The sequence below is a fragment of the Bos indicus genome, chromosome 16, assembly GCF_029378745.1.
Source record: "Bos indicus isolate NIAB-ARS_2022 breed Sahiwal x Tharparkar chromosome 16, NIAB-ARS_B.indTharparkar_mat_pri_1.0, whole genome shotgun sequence".
Lineage (NCBI taxonomy): Eukaryota > Metazoa > Chordata > Mammalia > Artiodactyla > Bovidae > Bos > Bos indicus.
The window spans coordinates 2,201,986-2,225,482 of NC_091775.1; the positions used below are offsets into that span (position 1 = coordinate 2,201,986).

The window sequence follows — 23,497 nt, forward strand, 5'->3', positions numbered from 1 at the left end:
GCCCAGGTCCCTGTCGGCTTCCTTACTCTCGGTAGACCCGGTTGCGCGCGGGAGGTTGCATCAGCCGGATCCAGGCTTTGCGCGTGCGCACTTGCAGCTTAGCGGTCGCCTAGAAAACCGCCCCTCCGCCGCGGCCCGCCCTCCCTCGCCCCCTACCTCGGCGCTCTGGGCCCAAGGGAGCGGCGTAGACGGGTGGAGAGGGCCCTGGACCTGTTAATGGCGTGGTACGTACCCAAGTCCAAGTGTACACGTATGTTTTAGACTTGCATGTATTTATGCAACACTGTGGTTCCAGTGTTATTCACTGCTAAGTAGATCATCACCCTAAGATTTAAGTCCAGTAAAAGTTGGGAGATGTGTAAATATATATCTCGTGTTAAAAACACTAATAATGTGGCGTGATTAATAAGTCTTAAGTGAAAAATGAATCATTATGCATTCCTGCCCGCTCGGTTTTACGATTTCTAAATAACGGTTTAGCGTTACCTAGGATCCAGCTTTGAGGTCTTTCAGCATCTAACCCACATAAGTCTTTCATTTAAAAATGTGAACTGTTTCTCAGGTGGTGTCCCTGTTTCTTCAAATGAGGCAAACAGAGGAGGAAAGAAACGGAGCCTCTAGAACTGTTTAGTCTTTGCTTCCCCTTCAAGTCATATTCAAGTCATATTTGTATCCTGAGCCCCTAGAACCATGGGATACAACACCCAAAGAAGAAAGCACAGAGAATTATCCTTTGAAAAAAATTGTGTCTATCAGAGGGTAAGGAGTCTGGAGAAGGAAATGCCAACCCACCCCAGGATTCTTGCCTGGGAAATCCCACGGAGGAGCATGGCGGGCTACAGTCCATGGGGTCGCACAGAGTCGGACACAACTGAGCGACTTCAATTTATAATCTTAGTTGCTACATTTGATTCTTTCTTGTGAGTTTGATCTTAGTCCATTTCTTTATTTCTAATAAAACTTTTTAATCAACACCTCTGAAGTGAAGTATTTGTTCAGAGGGAGTGTAGCAGGTTTGAGCCCTGGAGACAGCTACAAGATCTTTCAGGAACCCAGAGGGCGCCTCTTGCTTTGTTGAGACTGTTGGAAGAATGGCCACTTCTTTCTAGGAAACTAAGAGGTCCGCAATTTCTATGGTTTATCCTCTTTTATCTTATTATCCATATCTCTAGCAATAGCTCATTTACAATTCATAAAAAATATATTAATAATGGGAGTAAGTTTAATGACAAGAGATCCGGGTATGCAAATTAAATACTCAAAGCTCAGTGGGTTGGTGAGTGAACTAAATTTCTAATATCGTTCCTCTTCTAGATAGATTAGAGGCACTGCTGCTGCTGCTAAGTCGCTTCAGTCGTGTCCAACTCTGTGCGACCCCATAGACGGCGGCCCACCAGGCTCCCCCGTCCCTGGGATTCTCCAGGCAAGAACACTGGAGTGGGTTGACATTTCATTCTCCAATGCATGAAAGGGAAAAGTGAAAGTGAAGTCACTCAGTTGTGTCCGACTCTTCGTGACCCCATGGTCTGCAGCCTACCAGGTTCCTCCATCCATGGGATTTTCCAGGCAAGAGTACTAGAGTGGGGTGCCATTGCCTTCTCCAGATTAGAGGCACAGACATCAGCTAATATTTGTTATGTATCCACTAAAGATTTTTTCCCATCATCTGTAGAATAAAGGCTCTGTACAGTCTGTCCTTTCCCTAGACTTTTCTAGCCTTCTCTTTAGTAACTTCCCTTCATGCAGGTTATACTCTGAGGAACACTGGATTTGTTCCATGCCACCGTTCAGTTTCTCAGTCAAGAAGGCCCTCACCTTCTCTGTTGTATATCTACCCATGCTTCAAGGTTCAGCTCCAATGTCAACACCTTCTCGAAGTCTCTGCTGACCTTCACAGTCAGAACTATACCGCTGTACTCCATTAGAGCATGTAACACACTGCTCTGTATATATCCCTGTAAATGTTCTCTCCTGCTGGTCTCTGCTTGTTGAGGGCTGTATTCCAATACCTCGCACAGTAGTTCCCAAAGTATGATTTGAGCACCCCTGAGGATCCCATTTTAAGACCTTTCCAGAGGGTTCTCAAGGCCAAAATTATTTTCACAATGATACTAAGCTGTTTTTTTTTTTTAACTTTCCTTTTCTCATGAATATATAGTACACATGTATCTTCTAGAGGGTACATGATATGTGATCTGGCAACAGACTGAATGCAAAACCAGATATGAGATCCCAGATGCCTTCTAGTAAGCCAGATAGGAAAGACATTGGGAAAAAAATGTAGAATGATGCCCCTCTTCTCGCTAGACATTTTTTCAAAAAAAATTTTTTTTTCTTATTTATTTAACATGTAATGGGTTTATATTTTTTAATTAATAAATATTTTTTAAAAATTTCAGGTTTGAGTTCTAAAACAATAATTATAGATATAATTTACATAAACAAAATTCTTTGGGGTCCTCAACAATTCTTAAGGAATTGTCCTTCCCAATTCTTAAGGAAGGGATCGTGAGACCAAAACGTTTAGGAACCACTGACCTAGGATGTTGAGTGGCACGTGATCGGTGACCAATAAATGTTTGTTGAATGAATGGGAAGAGTATTAATACTTTAATAGCATCTTCCTTATGGCCAAGGCTCTTACATTCCATTCAGCTTTGTCACTACCACCACTTGCCTCCCCCCACATATCCCTTAAAACGTCTTGAATGGGCCTTCCTTCCCCATCTGATCACTGGATATATAATTTTTACTTTCCTTACCTTGGAATTTGCTCTAAAGGGAAACAATGGGATCATAAAGTACTGGAAAACTTTAAGAATATGTGACTTTGCCTTGTCAGTCTTGGCAGGAAAATAAAGTGTGAGCCACCTCCTGAAGCCCGCTATCTAGCAGGCAGCAGAGGGAAGGCAGCTCTGTCCGCAGAGATAGCACTGTCTTGCCAGGGCTGTGTGCCTGCTGGTGAAGACAAGAAGTCTTTAGACAGGCAAGCTGACTGGCAGTTTGGCAGAAGATAATTTAAACCTCAGTTATATTTATTTTAAAAGATTTTTCAGGGTCTAAGGTAAAGGGTGTGTAGCTTTTCCCTTCATTTTTCAGTCAGTACCACCTCCAAAATTATTTTTCAAGTATCTCACACTCTAAAAACCACCTTCTATCTTTCCAGCTCACTGCCTTGAAACCCCTGTTCAGCTGCTATCACTGCCCTCGCCAAACCTCCAAACCATCGCATTTACCACGTTTTTATGATTCATCACCCTCTTTCTTTGCCTCCTTACCCAATCAAGAATCTCATGATCCAGTATGAAAACTACCCCCATGCAAAGACCCTTCATTCTCATGTTCTTCTCCTACTCCAGAATTCTTCTCTGGCAAAATTTCAACCCTAGCGAAACCCAACTATCCACTTATTCTGAGCCTACAGTCTTGCCGACCTTGAGAAAAGCACTCAAACATGCTGACTGACTCACTTCCTCTTTGTGATAACAGATTTCATCCATGCCAGGCATTCTTACATAGTTCGTTTTTATTTTATTTTTTTGGCCAAGGCATGCAGGATTCTAGTTTCCCAACCAGGGATTGCACCCACCCCCGCTGCAGTGGTGCAGAGTCTTAACTACTGCGCCGCCAGAGAAGTCCCCTTAGATAGTCCCTTAGCAGCTTTGCATCGCCTCCGCTCAGCCTGTCTCACAATGTTTATTCAAAGTTCCAGCATTCCCATACACGTTCTTCTCAGCTTATGGACACACCTCCTACTTCACTGAGAAGACAGATACAACTGGACATAAACAACTTCATTTTTTCACCACCGAATCCACCAATCTACCTGCATCAGGACCCACATACTCTGCTTTTGATCCCATTATAAGCAAAGAAGCCTATTGGATCCTATCCCTTCATGTCCATTTGAGGAATCTGGCCTCCTTTATCTCCTCTTTCCTATAACATGTAATTTTTTTTCTTAAACTAGTTGAACACTCACATTAACATGGGCTAATATCACCTATGTTAAACAACAAATAACTTCTCCTTAGATACTTGCATCTCCAAGTTTCTACACCACTGCAGCAAAAATTTCTCAAGAGTTGTCTACTCTCACAGCCTCCACTTTCTCTGCACGTATTCTGTCTTCAGGCTACTCCAATGTGGGTTTCATCCCAAACACTCATTAAAACAGCTCTTATTGGGACATTCCTGGTGATCCAGTGGTTACAAATCTTCCTTCCAGTGCAGGGGACACAGGTTCCATTCCTGGGTGGGGAATTAAGATCCCATATACCGTGGGGCAACTAAGCCCATACGCATCTCAACTACGAGCCCATGCACCACAACGAGAGAAGTGCACTGGCCACCACAAAGAGCCAGTGCAGCAAAAAACAACCCACAGTTTATCAAGATCACCAAGAACATTTTGCCAAATCCAGTTCTCTTACTCGTGGGTTGATGTGTGCACCTCTAAAAGATGCTGAAGTCTTAATCCCCCAGGACCTACGAATGTGACCTTATTTAGAAATATCATCCTTGTACGTTAAGATGAGGTCATGAGGGTGTGGCCAAATCCAACATGACTATGTCCTTGTATAAAGGGGAAGTCTGGATACAGACACGCACACACGCACACAGGGAGAACGCCATGTGAAAATGAAAGCAGAGACTCGGGTGAGGTACCTACAAGCCGAGGAATGCAAAAGATCGCCAGCAAACCACCGGATGCTAGCAAAAGGCGCAGAACAGATTATCTTTCTCAGCTCTCAGGACGAACCAATCCTATACCTTGAGCTTGGACTTCTGCCCTCCAGAACTGAGATCAGTTTCTGCTGTTTAAGCCACCCAGTCTGTGTCCCTCGTTGCAGTAGCCCGTTTCTTCAGACTCACATGACATCATTACCGCAGTGTCCCTACAATTCCAGGGACTCTTCCTCTTCCTCTAAATGTTGGCTGCATCAGAGCTCAGTCACCTGTTGCTTTGTTTGTTTTTAAGCCTCTCTAATCTAAGTGATCTCATCCAGTTCCACAGCACTAAATGCCAACTTCCACTTCTCAACTCCAGACTGACCCTTCCCTGAGACTTCAGATTCCATCATCCTACTTCTCCACTTGGATGTGCGGACATCTCAAGACTTACCATGATCAAAATAAAACTCTTGAGATCTGCCAAGCCCATCTTCCCCATCCCATAATCCCCCTACAGTCCTTTTCACCCAGTTGCCAGGCCCCTAAACTTAGGTGCTAAGTCGCTTCAGTCATGTCTGAGTCTTCATGACCCTATGGACTGTAACCTGCCAGGCTCCTCTGTCCATGGGATTCTCCAGACAAGAATACTGGAGTGGGTTGCCAAGCCCTTCTCCAGGGGATCTTCTCGACCCAAACCCACATCTCCTGCATCAGCAGGCAGATTCTTTACTGCTGAGCCACCAGGGAAGCCCCCTATCGGTTCTACCTTCAAAATATATCCAGAATTGAACTACTTTGCCCCATCCCCGTCGTAATGTCACTCCCCTCCTAGACTACTGCTTCCATTCCTGCTTGAAACAGCAAAAGAATGATCTTTGACTACGTACAGTGCTGTACTGTAATCCCTTTCTCAAAACCTTGTAATGGCATCTCCATCACACTGGGAATGAAATCCAGAGCTCTGATGGACTTTAAGAGTCAATTCAAATATCTCCCTGTGACGCCCATTCTGTCTGCCCAACCCCTCCCCTTTTGCACCTTGTCTGGGACACAGCACTCTTACCGCGTTTCCACGTCTGCCTCCCTAGCTGGACTCTGAGTTCCTTGAGGACAGGATCCACATCCTTGTTATCTTAGTAGTCATTGTGCTTGGTACCCACTTGACCCAGAGAAGGGCCATCAGTGTTGTGAACAGACGTATCAGACAAGTCCCAGACACCAGAATTACCTCCCAACTTAAAAAATGCTGCCTCACTTTTGAACTTTCAAGTCTAATCTAACCTTTACCTCCCAAACCCTAACAAGTCCAGTTACATCATTTTTACCACCTCCGGGGCTTCTGTTTCTCTTTTCCCTGGGCACCCTTCCCCCTACACTCCCCAGTCCTCATTCCCACTCCCTCTGGGTGGTTCAGATTTCTACCCCATTTGGCCAAGAAATTTCCTTAACTAAGACTCTTGCCAGATTCGAGTTCTAACTTTTAAAAAGTCCATTGGGACTTGCCTAGAACTGCAGTGACATCTCAAAGCCACTTAGAAACACAGAAGGTAGGTTATCACTTACTACTGTTACTACTAAAGGTCCCTTGGAAGCCCCACAAAATTTCCCAGCATGAAATATGACTCCACACTGGAGACTTTTGAAAACTTCTGAGTAAACTGCTTGCAACAGGGGTCACATGACCTCCAGCTTTCATGTGGGTTCAATTCTGGGCGACGGCTCGGCTCTAACAACATAATCATTGTGTGGCATCTCAAAGGTTGTTTCCTCTCGTATGAAACAGGCTTGGTTAACTATCACTAGGCAGGAAACTTCTTAAATGCAGAGAACCATCTTCATTTATCTTTGTAATCTTTGCTTCCTGGTAGAGAGGGCCCAGTGCACAGCTCCAAGGACTGTATTCTTCGAGGTGGAGGCACGCCCCCAGGTAGCAGTGACTGGTGAGCACAGTAAATGTTTGCTGACAGTTAACAAATGAGCCATGCCTACTTTCCAGCATAGCTGTAATGAAAAATGACATGTATATTAATACAATCCAAAACTATCAAGTGCTTACCAACTTAAATGATTGTATTAAACACTGCCTAGAAAAAGTAGCACAGGTTTGGAGTCAAACCTGGGTTCAAATTCTAGAGCCAAGGCCGACTATGTCCTTAGGCAAATTACTTAATTACTCTTGTCTGTAAACTGGGAGATAATACTACTCACCTGATCAAGTTGTTGTAAGGAAAGATTCAGCTGACACATGCATATAAAAGTTATCGTTTATGGAACCATGACTAACATTATCATCTTCACCTCATATGTCAGATGTTTTAATCTAAACATGAACCAATTTTGAAAATGACAGTTTTGTTTTTCTAAACATCATTTATTAGAAAATACAATTCCAGAGAAAGTAGGAGATACAAGGACATCTGGGAAGTGGGTACAGTACACAGATCTCTTAAATCAGGGGCATCGAGGGTCAATGTAACATGAGCTACAGGCAAAAAGCCAGTAACACATCTCTGGTCCATTCACCTGGAGAAGTTCCACCTCTGTTCCCCACTCTCCCAACTCCTGCTCACAACAGCCAGCTATATTCTTGGCATTTTTACTTTAAAAGTTTATAACTTCCTTGCTGCTCTGTGGCTTTAATCAATGGAGCTTCTTTCTCCAGTTATGGAATGAGTTAACAAAAGGGGAAATTTCTGATCCTTGTTGGAGCTGGGGAGGACAATCCAAAGAGTATCCCCATTTAACTCCATTCCCAAATCACTGGACACAGCCACCAATTTAAAAAGTTAATATAAAATTCAAAGTTGCTCCTTCTTTTTTCAAGGAAGACAACCCTTTGGAGTAAAGCGCACGAGTGAATTTCAAATCCATTTGGTAGGGAATGAAGAGTAATAAGAAATCAGAGACCCAGTCCCTCCCTCCCAGCTCAGCTCAATCCAGTCTCCGCGCAACCAAAGAAAATCACAGGAAAAAAACCAGTTTTGATGGGATCCCCCACCCGCACCCCTTTTCTTCAGTTAGGGCATCCCTTTGGCTCCAGAATAATAGGTTTATGGCCCCACAGAATGGAAGAAATTCTTATAAAAAAAATGACAGAAATGGAGTTTGGGAGAGAAGCAGTGACAAGAAAGGAGTGGCAGGCGATGAGGAAAGCCCCCGAGGCCAGCCAGCAGGCGGCCCCGCCCCAGGGCCACGGCGCCCACGGTCACACCGGGCAGCAGTCCATCCCGCCAGAGGGGGCTGCAGGGAGAGGCCCACGGGGGACCACCCCAGCGTATTCACAGGGACAACACGGTCCCCAGAAAGGCTGACGGAGGGGCCGAAGACGGTGTTCAAGGCATGTCCTAGCAGAGTAGGGCAAGACCAGAGGAAAAACTCCCCCCAGACGAGCCCAGGTCCCTGAACACAGGTCCTCTGCAGAACCCCGACCGGAAGGCCCTTCCGCACACACACAGGCATCACATTGCTCTCCTTTGGAGGCAAAATCAGACAGGCCCAGCATGCAGGCCTCAGTCAAGCACACCCAGCCCTCCCTGCCCCTCCCGACCTCCCTCAGGGAGGGAGGGTGCTCCCCGAGGGCCCACTGGGCCCCTCCCCAAATAATTCCGATAGATAGAAACACAAAACAACAAACAAAAACCTAGGGAAAGTCCAATAAGAACCTTAGTCAAAAAAGTCCAAACAGTCTTCCTCTTTTGCCTTCTGGGGCACATGTAAGTCCCTTCTCACAAGGCTTCCTGTCCAGTTAGGACAACATTACTATTTCATTTTTTAAAAATAAAAATAAAGATACTCACCCACCCTCCCGCTAAATGCTACTTCTACAGCGCACCTCACACACCTCAATCCAGGCATTGCTCCCTTGACACAAGGTAAACTTAAAACTTTGCTGCAACCTCACAGCCTCCACAGGGCTGCTCATCACAACCAACTCAAAAGCAGTCTGCAGAGGAGGGCCAGCAGAGAGCATCTCTACTCTCCTCGCCTCCCACCCTGGAGGCCAGGACGGCAGGGAGCCCACCGAGGGCCATGCCCCTCCCCAAGAAGGGACGAGTCCTCTCCCCAGCTCTGCCGTGAGCCTGGGGTCCCGGGCCAGGGCTCCGCTGTGTTCATAAGGTCTCAGGACTTCGAGATCCCAGTGCAAACCAGCCAGTCTTCTCCTGGGCCAGGTCCAGCTCTCGCAGGCGGATGTGCACTTCCCCGAGGAGCACATTCTCCCAGAACCCTTGCTCACTCAGCACACTCAGCTGCAGCTCCCGCTGCTGCAGGTCGCCCTTGGGGATTCCATCATACACCAGCTGCAGACGCCAAATTGGGAAGAGAGGGAAGCAGTGAGAGAGGGAACACGGAAGGGGGAGATGCTCGTCTGTGGTGGTTCAGGGACTTGCCTGGTGGACCAGTGGCTAAGATTCCAGGTGCCCAGTGCAGGGGGCCTGGGTTCGGCCCCTGGTCAGGGAACTAGATTCCACTGCCACAGCTAAAGACCTCACATGCCTCAGTGAAGATCGAAAACCCTGTGTGCCACAACTAAGAACTGGCACAGCCAAATAACAAATAAATACTGGGGGGAACAAGTGAACCTAACAAAAGAAAAAATGTTCTGGTTAAAAAAGAATGATAGTTTGTGGTGGTTTGATCTGGCTGAGCGTAAGACCACTTTACCTCCCCAAGCAAAGTCCGAGGGAATACAGAAGGCATACAGTACCCAAGGGGACCTTCGAAGAACCCTGTTCTCAGCTCAGGGTTCCAGCAAAAGAAGGCTCGTCATCGGGGCCACAGTTCATTATCAGCAAAGGACCAGCAGGCTCCTCCTCCCCACAGACCACGCCCAGCTGTGGAATCCCTACCCTAAGTATCAGCAAACTTTTAGCATAAAGGGCCAAATGCGGAATATACTAGGCTCTGTAGGCCATACCGTTTGGTCTGTGTCACACATACTCACCCCACTGGTACACCGTGAAAGCACCACAGGCAAGACTTAAATGCACAGGAATGGCCCTGTCCCTGTACGGCTTTATTTACAAAAACAGGCACAGTTGTTTATCAGCCCCAGCCCCACCCATCACCTTCTCCACATACCATCTCATTGTAGGTGGGGTTGCAGGTTTTCCGGGCCACTTTGGTTTTCTTCTTAGTGGTTTTCTGAGGGTCAGGAAGGAGGTAAATCTTGACATAGGGGTCGGGATCATTCCCATCCTGGAGCAGTTGCTGCAAAGGGAATGAGAAACCGTCTATCTGCCTCTGTATCACCATTCCTGTAGCCATTCCCTGACCCAGCCTCTCTACCCCGACACCCAGCTTCTTGCAATGCACAATAATTTATGTTTCCCAGCCAGCCTACTGCATTCTGCCAGAAACACCTACCACGGTAACATTAGATGTCATCCTAAAACATCAATCAGATCACCCATGATATCCAGTTCTATACTCTGTATATGAATGCTCAGGGCACATCATAACTTGGTCTGTTCTGAATGAACCACAATATCCCCAGATATCTTCACCCAATGTCTGTCTACTTTGTCATTTGACCCAGGAAACCCCTAGTGAGAGATAAGCAGAGAAATGAGTCAGAGAGATTAAGTTGCTAGTTCAAGGTCAGCCAATTAGTGACTCACTCCTTTTAAAATGTCAGTCAGATCTTGGCATGCCTCTGCTCAAACCCTCCAGTGGCCCCCATCTCACTCAAGGAAAAGCCATGCTCCTGAGCGCAGGACCACGGCTCCGGTCGGCCCTCTCCGACCTCAGCATCCACTATTGTCCCCCTGCTCCGGTGCTTTCAGTCACACTGGCCCCCGCTGCAGGGCCTGACACACACGGCCCCCTCCCTCACCTCCTCATTAGTGAGGGTTTCCCTGGCTGCTGACGCCCTCTTTCCACCCCGGTATTCCTCATCTGCTTTCTTTCTTACCAAAGTGCTCACCACTGTCCAACCTGCCATGTATTTTACTTAACCGTTTGCCTCTGCCTACTAGATCGTGAGCTCCCTGAAGGCAGAGACTTTATTTTGTTTGCCCTCCTGTCCAGAGCTAACGTATCAGTGCCTGGCACGCGGTAAGGGACTGATGAAGATTTGTTGACTAAAATGAATGAGTGATGCTGTGAGAGTGAAGCCCCGTCACCTCTGATTCCAGAGCTCATGGACCTCCTGCCACACATCAGTGCCCCAACCTGCAAAAGTCCAGCACTCTGTAGGTATTCTATGAGTTCCCTTCCCCTTCCACTCAGAAGGTTCTCAGAAACATATCAAAAACGTAGGAATTATACGCCCCCTTGATTATGCTTGAAGGATGTCATACGGCTGCCTTACCTCTATAACCAGGAAATAGGCCCCCCAGGTCTCTCTCTTATAATAATCACCATAATAATAATACCAGGCACTATGTTAAGTACTCTACATGCATTATCTCATTTAACCCCTGTAACAAGCCTATGAGGCAGACACTAACCTTATCCTCATTTTAATGAGACTAAGAGTAACTGGGCTACTTGCCAAAGGCCACAGGTAGTAAGAAGCTGTGTCCAGCATTGCTTGGTCATACCACAGGCCTAGCATGGGAGCAGGCCCATTGGGGATTCATTTAGTAACTTTTGTGATTACTCTTCATTTAGTAACTTTTGTGATTACTCTCATGAGAGGGGGGTACAAAAAAGGTCTCATCAGTCAGAAAAGTACCAGAAGAAAGATAAAGATCCAAATGAGGACTGTGTATGCACTTACCAAGCCCCGAATGTGCATCACCATGATGAAGAGTTTATTGTTTTTGTAGGAGATGGACAGTTTCACCTCTCCTCCAACCCTCCCGACTGGCCGGGCCCATGTGCCTTCTGTAGGGACAAAGGACAGAGAGAAAGGTCAGGGGGCCAGCCCTGTCCCCATCGGGTGCCAGGTAGATGTCTCTGTTTTCTTCTGACCCCCTGCCCTATCTCCATGTCAGATTCCTGATATCCCACCAGGGATCAGCCACGTGGCATCTGCGAGCATGACTTAGGTTGGTGTCTGCAAGCATGACTTGGATTGGGGTGAGTCTATCGAATTTCAGTCTGTAAATAGATTCAGTCCCCGAGAAATCTGCTCAAGGAGCTGTGGACCCCACAGATTCTTTAGCCAGTAAGCAAAGGAACAGAGATGAGTCAAGGAGAGAGACCTGGGAAGAAATGGGGACAGGAAAAATTACCTTTTGGAAGGTTCAGAGAAGTTAAATTGGTTCTTAAATTGAACAAAGGGAAAACCACTAGGCCATTCAGGTATGACCTAAATCAAATAAATCCCTTATGATTATTCAGTAGAAGTAACAAATAGATTCAAATGACTAGATCTGATAGAGTGCCCTAAGAACACTGTATAGGAGGTGGTGATCAAAACAATCCCCAAGAAAAAGAAATCCAAAAAGCAAAATGATTGTCAAAGGAGGTCTTACAAATAGCTGAGAAAAGAAGAGAAGAGAAAGGCAAAGGAGAAAAGAAAAGATATATACAACTGAATGCAAAGTTCCAAAGAATAGCAAGGAGAGATAAGAAAGCCTTCTTAAGTAAACAATGCAGAGAAATAGAAGAAAACAACAGAATCAGAATGGGAAAGACTAGAGATCTCTTCAAGAAAATTAAATACCAAGGGAATATTTCATGTAAAGATGGGCACAATAAAGGACAGAAACAGCATGGACCTAACAGAAGCAGAAGATACTAAGAAGAGGGAGGAAGAATACACAGAAGAACAGTACAAAAAGGTCTCAATGAACCAGATAACCATCCTGGTGTGATCACTCACCTACAGCCAGACATTCTGGAATGAGAAGTCAAGTGGGCCTTAGGAAGCATTACTATGAACAAAGTTGGTGGAGGTGATGGAATTACAGTTGAGCCATTTAAAATCCTAAAAGATGATGCTGTTAAAGTGCTGCACTCAATATGCAAGCAAATTTGGAAAACAGCAGTGGCCACAGGACTGGAAATGGTCGGTTGTCATTCCAATCCCAAAGAAGGACAATGCCAAAGAATATTCAAATTACCACACAACTTCATTTATTTCACTTCCTGATATACAAGCTGGGTTCAGAAAAGGCACAGGAACCAGAGATCAAATTGCCAACATCCAACAGATCATAGAAAAAGCAAGGGAATTCCAGAAAAACATCTGCTTCATTGACTATGTTAAAGCCTTTAACTGTGCGGACCACCACAAACTGTGGAAAATTCTTAAAGAGATGGGAATATCAGACCACCTTACCTGCCTCCTGAGAAATTTATATGCAGGTCAAGATGCAACAGTTAGAACCAGACAGGGAACAACGGACTGGTTCAAAATTGGGAAAGGAGTACGACGTCAAGGCTCTATACTGTCACCCTGCTTATTAACTTATGCAGAGTACATCATGAGAAATGCCGGGCTAGATGAAGCTCAAGCTGGAATCAAGACTGCTGGGAGAAATATCAATAACTTCAGATATGCAGTCAATACCACCCTTATGGCAGACAGCAAAGAGGAACTAAAGAGCCTCTTGATGAAGGTGAAAGAGGAGTGTGAAAAGGCTGGCTTAAAACTCAACATTCAAAAAACTATGAACATGGCATCTGGTCCCATCACTTTCATGGCAAATAGAATGGGAAAACAGTTGGAAATAGTGACAGACTTTATTTTCTTGGGCTCCAAAATCTCTGTGGACAGTGACTGTAGCCATAAAATTAAAAGATGCTTGCTCCTTGGAAGAAAATCTATGATTAATCTAGATAGCATATTAAAAAGCAGAGATGTTACTCTGCCAACAAAGGTCCATGTAGCCAAAGCTATGGCTTTTCCAGTAGTCATGACTGATGTGAGATTTGGAGCATAAAGAAGACTGAGTTTCAAAGAATTGATGCTTTTGAACTGTGGTGCTGGAGAAGGCTCTCGAGGAGTCCCTTGGACAGCAAGGAGATCAATCAGTCCATCCTAAAGGAAACCAGCTCTGAATACTCACTGGAGGAGTAACAGGGTGAGCACAGCCCTGAGCAGGCAGCCCCTGCTGGTCCTCATCACTCTGCACCTGTTACTGGGCAACAGGTCCTGCTCAGCAGCGACCCAGGTACCTCAGCAGGCCCTGCCCACAAGCAGCCACTGTCAACGAGCAACGTCCGTTTCCTGCTCAGCTACTGGCCAGGGCTGCAGCGGGCCCCGCCCACTGGTAACTGTCATCGAGGGAGCACTGAGGAAGTGACTGAGTCAAGGGTCGGTGGTATGGTGGTCATCAGGTGGAAGTGAGGTAAGAGGCAGATCCAGGCCTTCTCCTGGAGGCCCTCCAGCTTACCCAGCCTCAGGCCAGTGGTGAGCTGGGGGGCCCAGGGAATAGACTGGGGATGACTCCTGGCAGCCCTCACTCAGGCCCTCCACTAGCCCTGGCCCTGGCCCCGAGGAGTGGTGCCCCTCTCCCCTATCCCTGTCTCTGTGACCCTCTAGCAGTGGCCGTCTGCCTGGTCACAGTCCGGGGGACCTGGTCTCCCCATTTGGGCAACCTGAGGAGACTGAGGACCAGCTGGGTTGGATGCCAGGCTCCCTCAGGATGACAGCTGGGCAAGACATGGGAACCTGGCCCTGAGGAGCTGCCAACTGAGATATGCCTCCCCTTAGCCAGCGCTGGGACCTTGGAGGGTTAAAGTTGTGCCTTGGGACTTTGCCCTTTCTTATCAGGACAGAGAATAACATTCGTCCGGCAGAGATTCACAGGAACGTTGTTACCTGACCACTGGCCTAACTTCAAGAACAAGACTCTGACACTGAGAAGTCTGCAAGAACTAACCACATCCATCCTTCACCTTTTGCTTTTAAAAGGCCTTGCTGAAAGCTCTGAGTAACATTGGGGTTCTTAGGGCATGAGCCACCCATCTCCTTGTATGAATCTGTAATAAACCCTTCTCTGTTCCAAACTCTAACGTTGCGTACCGATGGGCCTCACTGTGCCCCGGGCACACAGGCTTGCGAATCTGGTAACACAAGGACTGGTGCTGCAGCTCCAGTACTTTGACCACCTGATGCCAAGGACCGACTCATTAAAAAGACCCTGGTTCTGAGGAAGACTGAAGGCAGGAGGAGAAGGGGAAGGGCAGCTCCAGTACTTTGACCACCTGATGCAAAGAACCGACTCATTAAAAAGACCCTGGTTCTGAGGAAGACTGCGGGCAGGAGGAGAAGGGGAAGGGCAGCTCCAGTACTTTGACCACCTGATGCAAAGAACTGCCTCATTAAAAAAGACCCTGATTCTGAGGAAGACTGCGGGCAGGAGGAGAAGGGGAAGGGCAGCTCCAGTACTTTGACCACCTGATGCAAAGGACTGCCTCATTAAAAAAGACCCTGATTCTGAGGAAGACTGAAGGCAGGAGGAGAAGGGGAAGGCAGAGGATGAGATGGTTGGATGGTGTCATCGACTCAACGGACATGAGCTTGAGCAAACTCTGGGAGATGGTGCAGGACAGAGAAGCACGCAGTCCATGGGGTCACAGAGTCAGACACGACTGAGCGACTGAACAACAACAAGAGGGAAGCTGGCAGAAATGTCACAGCGACAGCACCATACCTGAGGACTTGGGAGCCAGGCTGCTGCCTGCCGTCTTCTCATCCCTGGGCAGGGGGTGGAAGAAGGTGTACACCAAATCACACTGGAACAGAATCAGAAAACAGGGTCATTCCTCAGTAAGACAATGGCACAAGGAAAAAAGGAACTCATCAACATTAAGAGAGACTTACAAAATGTGATAACCAAACATAATGTGCAGTTCTTATTTGGGTCATGGCTCAAAAACACCAACTGTTTAAAGAATTTCGGAGACGACAGGGAAATTCTAAATGTGGGCTAAGAGTTGGGTGGTGTAACAGCGGTCCAGTTATGTAAAATTATGTTCTCGATTTTTAGAGATGCACAGTATTTAGGGGTAGAATGTCATGATGCCTTTGACTTACTTTAAAATATTTCAGAAAAAACAGATGAAGCAAACATGGCAAAAAAAATAATGCCTGTTTAGGTGATGAATATATAGGTATTCATTATACTGTTTCTCTATTTTTCTGCATGTTTGAAAGTTCCCATATAAAAAAGTTTTGAAAAAAAGGAAGCAAATGAAAGTATTCACATCAACTCAAAAGCGGTCTGTCCTTGGCACTCCCTGGCAGGCAAGTGGTTAGGACTCAGAGTGTTCACTGCCTGGTCCCAGGCTCAATCCCTAGCTTAAGCCAGCCTTGGACAAGGACTATAAATTCTACTTTTGAGAATGTTTCCTAAGCAATTAGGGAAACAAAAGCTAAAATGTGTGACAATACCCACTCTAGCATTAATAGTGAAAAGGTGGGGAGGGGCATGATCTAAATATCTTTCAAGAGGTGAATGGTTAAAGAGATGGTATTGCAAGTCAGTGTATTAACTTGGCATAGATATTTAAAGTTACGCTAACTATAAACACTTCAGTAAAAATAAAAAACCACTATAAAACTGTAAAAGTCACATTTATATATGGCCAGATAGGAAGGAAACATGGAAATGGGGTGAGACGGTTTTTTAGGGTCATGGGACTCCTGATGACTCTCTGTCTTTATGACCATTATAAAACCAAATTATAACACCATTTGTTTAAAAGAAAAATTCAGGTGGTGCACATACTCAGCTTGTTCAGAAACCTTCCATTTCCTCAGGCTCCTGCTTAGCACAAGCACTGTGTGATGGCAGCTGACACGGATCTGTGTCTCCGTGTGCCCGGCTGCGTGTCTGGGTTTCACGTTTCTGCGTGCAGCTCAGTGGGGTTGGTGCCACGACCCACTGCCCTCCCCCATCCCCGGACAGGCCCAGAAAACGCAAGCGCGCCTCGGTCCACAATCCCCACCCCTCAGCGGCGCCAGGCCGGGCAGAGACTGAGGGCCACCCACCTCGGCCACCTCCGGGGCCGCGTGGACCAAGTGCCAGATGTATCCGTTTAGCTCCTCCCGGCGCCGCTCGGCCCCTGCCTCTCCTCGCGAGCGGCCAATCACGAAGCGACTGGGGAAGCTGGCGGCCGGTGAAAAGATGGTGAAAAAAGGAAGCAATAGCCTTTAGTCCCATTCCACTTTCATTTTCAGCCACCTGATCCGCATTTCTCCCTGGCCTCCCTCCCCAGGGACCTCTCCCCTACTCCATGCCTCCCCCGGCTACCCAGGTCTGTGCCGAGGACGCATGCGCAGCATCTCCCACTGGACAATTCCACGGACCACAGAAAAGAAAACCAAAGTGCTGAGCAGAGAACTACAGCTGCCCAGAAGTGCTCAGGCAGCTCTGGAGCCTCCAGTTTTCCTCATCATGGTACAAATTCTATTTGAAAATCTGCTCCTTAAAATTGTTGTAAAACTCATCTAACGTAAAATTTACTGTCTTACCCATTTGTAAGTGTACAGTTCAGAGTTATGCACACTCACACTGTGATGTAACCATGATCACCATCCCTCTCCAGTCTTTTCCTCTTGCGAAACTGAAGCTCTGTACCTATTAAGCAGCTCCCCGTTTGCTCCCTCCCCCTGGCAACCCCCATTCTACTTGCTGTTTTTATGAATGTGACTACTCTAGGTACTTCATATAAGTGGAATCATGCAGTATAGTAATATTCCATTTTGTATATACACCACATTTTCTTTATATATTTCAAAAACACTTTTACTCTTTAGAAGATTAGACACTTCAAAACATCTTCAGACGCCAACAATCCCCTGCCTTTAGACCCAGTTTGCTGTCCTGGCCTGGAGAATCCCAGGGACGGGGGAGCCTGTTGGGCCGCCATCTACGGGGTCGCACAGAGTCGGACACTACTGAAGCAACTTAGCAGCAGCAGCAGCAGCTGCCCTGGCAGGTGCGCCCAGGCTTGTTTTTGAGGCTGGAGGAAGACCACTTGAGAGCCTCAGAAGCGCATGGCCAGCAGGGGGAGCGCTTGTCATCACACATGGCCAGTTAAGAAAACCGAGGACGCAGGTCTTGACTCCCAAGGGCCGTGCTGCCCAGCCCCCGGCTGCCCTCCCCGCTACCCCGCAGTGCAGAGAGCAGGCGGAGCACGTACCTGGGCAAGAGGGAAGAAGGGAAGAGCAGCCGCAGCTTATTGTGTAACTCCTGGAACTCCTCAAATGTCCGCTGGATGTAAGCGGCCTCGTGAGCATTCTCTCGCATCACCTTTACCACGTAAATCTGCAAAGCCCAAATCTTAGTGAACACCCCCGGCCAAACCAATGAAGAGGGCACGTGAGGGGACAGAGGGTGCGTGTGTGTGTGTGTGTGTGTGTGTGTGTGTGTGTGTGTGTGTATGTGTGTTGGAAGAGTTACGCGTTCCAGAAAGAAGAGGATAAAAATGTCTCTAATGGAGACGAAGATAATATACCTATGCAGGAAAATGAAAGCAAAGATTCACAAGAATCCTTAGTTCACAAGACCCTTGGCTCAGAGGGAACAGCCATCCAACTCAGGTCCTTGACTGTAGGCAGGCCACTTGGGCAGGGGAGGGGAAAGGGCCTGCAACTGCCCCCAGCGCAGGGTGCTCAGTCAGCTCCAGCACCCACAGTGTGGAAGGAAAGAAACAGAACCGCAACAAGCTGGGTGGCGGGGCGCAGGAGAGAGTCAAACTGGAGCAGACACTTACATAGCCCTTGTTGGGGTGGAAGACCTTCTCGTGGCGACAGAGAAACACATCGCTTATGCGGCCTGAGCTCTTGAGAGTGTGTGTTCGTGGAGCAAAGGAGAGGGTCAGCCGATCATCTGAGCCTAAAAACTTCATCTGAGCCAGGTTATGAATAAAAAAATTGAGCTTTGTGGCTACACTGCCAAGGCTGGACTCGATCAACCTGCAGAAGGATGGGAAGAAAAGGTTGCAACCACAGACCCAAGTCGCCACTGCCTGGGCAGAGCTGTACTCAAGGAATATCACCCAACGCCTGAGGCTAACACGCAGCTCAGATCAGATCATTTCCCCTGTGTGCTAGCCTTATAAGGACATGACTGCACACAATGATCTGAATACAGTTTACTCCTGTGGATCTTGGGGGTCTCATCTCCCCTCACTGCCCACCTGGGCCAAAGACGGTTAATCCACAGTAGGAAGGAACTGTGGGACGCCACCGTGGGGTCACCACGTGGAAGTCTAAATACTGTTGTCAAACTGAGTTTCAGCTTCAGTACAGCGGATCCCCACCAAACAAAACCCAACACAGAGACTTTAGTTCCGAAGGAAAGGTACTGTGTTAGCCCCAGAGAAAATTTAACTCGCTAACTTCCCAAAAGGGTACATAATAAAATGGACAAAACCGTAGACATTCATTAGTACATAGGCACTTTCCCGCTTTCGTGCATAACGTGTCTAAAAACATCCAACGTGGGAAAATGGAACCATGAAATTCCATGTTCTGACAAGGGGGAGGGTCCTGATCGAGAGAGCTAAAAACTATTACAAAACCCCTACTGGACACGGCCCCACAGACAACGTCCTTGCCCGCGACCTGGTGAGAACGCAAGCGGGGGATCGCAATACCTCCGCGTAAAGGTTGGCACCCAAGTACAGGTGGGAGACTGAGCCTGAGAGAAGTAAAACGAGTTACCCAAGCCAGACAACTGACCCGTGCTGTCAACTCTAAGCTCTGCCACCAGAGCAAAGCCTCTCCCGTCTCCCTAGCCCAGCTCCTCCCCATCGAGCGGCCTGGAAATTACCTACCCAGAACGGGCAGCACTGTTTCGTATGCAGCGTCTCACCTGGTGAAGTAGGTAGTGGCGTTGGCCTCCGTGTCCTGAGGCCTCAGGGCATCGTACACGTACTTGAGGTCTTCCAGGTCTGAGAGTTCAGGGATCCCACAGGACAACATCTAGAAGAGCAAAGAGGAGAGGGTGTCTGTAACGACCAGGAATTCAGCATTTTCTACAGCTTCGCTCCCTAACCCTTCCAGAGGGTGGTAGAGAGATGCGGTGGGCAGCGGCTGGCAGGCCACAGGAGCTGGGGGGTCGGGAGCAGGAAGTCAGACACCAGCAGACACCACCAGGTGGCCTGGGCCCTGCCTTTATCTCGGGCTCAGAGAAGCAGATCTCCAGAAGCAAGATGGGGAGTCTTAAAAATGGTGTCAGATGATAAGAAGGAGGGGTTCAGAAAGGGATGGAGCTCCTCACCAGGCCCAGAAGGTTGAGGAAGAGGTGGGTGTGCTTGCGAATGAGGTTGTAGGCTTGGCAGCAAAGGTCAACAAAATCATGGAAGCGGCTGGAAGGCTTGTCACCCCCGTTGATGACATACGCCATGTCCGAGGTGAAGACAAAGGGGGCGCGGTCCCTGAGCCAAGGGGAACACACAGGCAGAAGGTCAGCACGAAGGAGGGGGCTCACCGTGTGGGCTGTCGGGGGAGCGTCCCCTCATCCCTCAAAACCCGCGTGACACTGGATCCACGGGCTCCTCCAACACTGTTTCTTTTCCCACTTTAACCTCAGAAGATCCCCAGACACGTCGTTCACTGGTCCCTTGCCTGTGAGCTAGTGATGTCCCCCGGGTATCTGGTTTCTTTTGGCTGCGGTCTGGGCTCGTCTCCCTTTGCTCAGCCCTCAGCAGGCAGGCAGAGGGCTGGTCCCTGCCTTCTTCTGCAAGGCCTCAGTGCTCTCTTCCTCAGAGCCGCTCAACCCAGGGGCCACACTCTGCAGTGTGCGGGACTTCTCCCATCGTGGGCTTGTGTTCCAGCTCTGAACCATTTCCGCTGACCTCCCGGGCCTATGCACATGCTGGCTTCAGGGCGCTACTTACCGCTTGATGTTGCCGAACATCTGGGCATGGCCCAGGAAGCGGCCGAAATCTATGTGGAACATGTGGCCAGTCGTCTTCAGCATGATGTTGTCATTGTGTCGGTCACAGATGCCCAGGACGTAGGTGGCCACACAGCAGCCGGCACAGGAGTAGATGAAGTTCTCTACAGCCTGAGGGGATGGCACGCAGACGGCAGGACGTCAAGCTGGTGCGCAGGGACCCCAGGGGCAAAACCAGGCTGACCTGAGCCCGCCCTGACCCTCTCCCAGGAGCCCAGGGGCTCTCACATCTGCCTATTCAGCCTTCATCCACACTGACATACACACTGAGGCACACGGAAGCTTGTCCTGAGTCTTATGGGGCAAAAAGGAGACGGGACATATATACACACATATATCCACTATCCGCAATATATCCATTATCTGCAATACACGGAAACTGGTTGGAAGGACAATGGACTGATTCAGGAGCCCAGGCTTGACCAGCCCAGAATCAGGCAGGCTTGGTGTTTACAACTTTCCCGCCTGGTTGTGGTGACCTTAACTCAAGCACAGCACCGAGGCAGCAGACTCAAAGGTCCCCTCCTGATCCTGCTCAGAATTCTTCTGTCCGTCTCCTCATCCCTAATAGAGCTCCCATTTCCGGTGTTCTTGGTAACCAATAAATGCTAATCTACTTAAATGAGCTTCACTCCAAGGAAGAGCTGAGGGAGTTTTAACACTTCTAGAGGGTGTTTTATGCTTGAAAATCAGACATCTTTAGTTGGTAAAATGTGTTAGAGCTATTTCTGAGTTTAAAGCAGGAGGGGGAGGAGTAAGGGGTTGGATCTACCTTATTTTATCTGGTTAATATCTGCCCCCTTATCTGTCTTTGCAGTAAAAATGTATGGAAATCGTGAATGGACACTTTTCATCCTCCAAATCTTCTTTGGGAGGTTCAGAGAATTCTTAAGACCTCCAGAAAGACTCCTGAGCAGAGGCCACAGCTTTCAGAGCCAAGCAGGAAACTGGGCATGAGAGAAAGTTTCCCAGCTATAGGACATGCCCTCGCCACCTCCCTCTGCAAATTTCTACCCAGCCTTCAGGGACCTTCCTGAGTTTCCAGACCCTCCCAGCCCGCACAGACGCTGATCCCCTACAGGCACCAACACTCACTCAGAGTTCAGTACTCTCCCTTTCCCAGGGCCCAGGGATCCTATCTCCCAGCAGCCTCTTGGCTGCTCCACAGGCCTATTTCAAAATACAGAAATCTCCCAGCTACTTGTTAAATTAAACCAGATGACTAATCCCTAGGAAGTTAAGAATAGAAAGTTTGTGAAGAACTCACAGAATGTACATTCTGGGAAAAAAAAAAAGATGACTTCTATGATAGGGAAATACGTAACTGAAAAGAAACCGCTCAATAACCCATCAACTCTCAGTCTTGACCATCCCTACCTACCTGTCTTCCTGTCACAGGTATTTCTGCTACCTGAAATATATCTTGTTTTGACTTACGAAGCAGCTATATGCCTATACTATATCACAGAGTAAATGACTAAAGTCTCCTCACCTGATTATACAGGGTGTTAGCTGCTTACTTGGAGAAGGCAATAGCACCCCACTCCAGTACTCTTGCCTGGAAAATCCCATGGGTGGAGGAGCCTGGAAGGCTGCAGTCCATGGGGTCGCTGAGGGTCGGACATGACTGAGCGACTTCACTTTTCACTTTCATGCATTGGAGAAGGAAATGGCAACCCACTCCAGTGTTCTTGCCTGGAGAATCCCAGGGACGGGACATCCTGGTGGGCTGCTGTCTATGAGGTCGCACAGAGTCGGACATGACTGAAGTGACTCAGCAGCGGCAGCTGCTTACTGGCAGGAAGTCTCAAAGTATAAAGAAAGCACTCCTGATTTCAGGGGTTTCATGTGTAAGATGGGGGTACTCTGTTTGCTGAGTAGGTGGCCAAGGGACAAGCATCTCTAGCACTTCCCTCCTGGAAGGCACCATAAGAAACCACCAGCATCATCCTAGTAGGAGGCTAAAGAGCTGGGAGTGACCTTTGAAAGACTGATAATAAACACTGAGATGCTGAGTTAATTTCTCTCTGTGTGTATTCTTGTTGTACAAACTTCTATTAACATTTATTATGACTCTTTATTACATTGGCAAGGAGTAATCACAATTCCAACACCAAGTACAGTGCCTGTCTATGGTGGCTATCTAATACCTGAAAAATACATGTTAGTATAAATAGTATATGGAGTCGAGGGAGGGTGGAAACAATATTACTTCTTTCCAAAGGTAGAGGACCTTAACATTCACAACATAGAGGAGGTGGGTTTGGAGGGATGGGGAAAGGGAGAAAGGGCTTTCCTGGCAAAGGGAACACAACCGTCTAAAGGAATCTAGGAAATGGAAGTGGCTGCCTAAGCTACAAGATAAGTGACTGTAAGACCAGGAGGCGCAGAGGAGGAGACCACAGGGGTCGGCAGGGCTGGATTACAGAAGGCTTTGCAGCAGTGTCGTGGACGGGGAGGCACAGTGGAGGAGACCACAGGGGTCGGCGGGGCTGGGTTACAGAAGGCTTTGCAGCAGTGTCGTGGACGGGGAGGCACAGTGGAGGAGACCACAGGGGTCGGCAGGGCTGGATTACAGAAGGCTTTGCAGCAGTGTCGTGGACGGGGAGGCACAGTGGAGGAGACCACAGGGGTCGGCGGGGCTGGATTACAGAAGGCTTTGCAGCAGTGTCGTGGATGGGGAGGCACAGTGGAGGAGACCACAGGGGTCGGCAGGGCTGGATTACAGAAGGCTTTGCAGCAGTGTCGTGGACGGGGAGGCACAGTGGAGGAGACCACAGGGGTCGGCGGGGCTGGGTTACAGAAGGCTTTGCAGCAGTGTCGTGGACGGGGAGGCACAGTGGAGGAGACCACAGGGGTCGGCGGGGCTGGGTTACAGAAGGCTTTGCAGCAGTGTCGTGGATGGGGAGGCACAGTGGAGGAGACTACAGGGGTCGGCGGGGCTGGGTTACAGAGGGCTTTGCAGCAGTGTCATGGACGGGGAGGCGCAGTGGAGGAGACCACAGGGGTCGGCGGGG

The 23,497-nt window shown here is 48.2% G+C and overlaps 1 protein-coding gene and 1 long non-coding RNA gene across 7 annotated transcripts in view; one reads left to right on the forward strand and one right to left on the reverse strand.

Moving 5' to 3' along the window:
* Window positions 1–102: 102 nt before the first annotated feature.
* LOC139176297 (uncharacterized) lies at window positions 103–22,495 on the forward strand. The gene is made up of 3 exons (XR_011560693.1): window positions 103–224; window positions 16,792–20,629; window positions 21,298–22,495. It is a non-coding gene; the product is annotated as an uncharacterized lncRNA (long non-coding RNA).
* Window positions 7,025–23,497, reverse strand: part of PIK3C2B (phosphatidylinositol-4-phosphate 3-kinase catalytic subunit type 2 beta) — a 77,277-nt gene continuing 60,804 nt past the window's right edge. For all 6 annotated transcript variants that reach the window (XM_070767756.1, XM_070767757.1, XM_070767754.1 and 3 more), the window contains 10 exons: window positions 20,422–20,591; window positions 19,803–19,959; window positions 19,395–19,504; window positions 18,292–18,493; window positions 17,719–17,843; window positions 16,565–16,682; window positions 15,225–15,306; window positions 11,396–11,502; window positions 9,754–9,882; window positions 7,025–8,972 (listed from right to left, as the gene is read on the reverse strand). In XM_070767756.1, coding sequence (XP_070623857.1) covers window positions 8,784–8,972; window positions 9,754–9,882; window positions 11,396–11,502; window positions 15,225–15,306; window positions 16,565–16,682; window positions 17,719–17,843; window positions 18,292–18,493; window positions 19,395–19,504; window positions 19,803–19,959; window positions 20,422–20,591 — 1,389 coding nt within the window. In that variant the 3' untranslated portion in view covers window positions 7,025–8,783. The remainder of the gene's footprint in view (window positions 8,973–9,753; window positions 9,883–11,395; window positions 11,503–15,224; window positions 15,307–16,564; window positions 16,683–17,718; window positions 17,844–18,291; window positions 18,494–19,394; window positions 19,505–19,802; window positions 19,960–20,421; window positions 20,592–23,497) is intronic.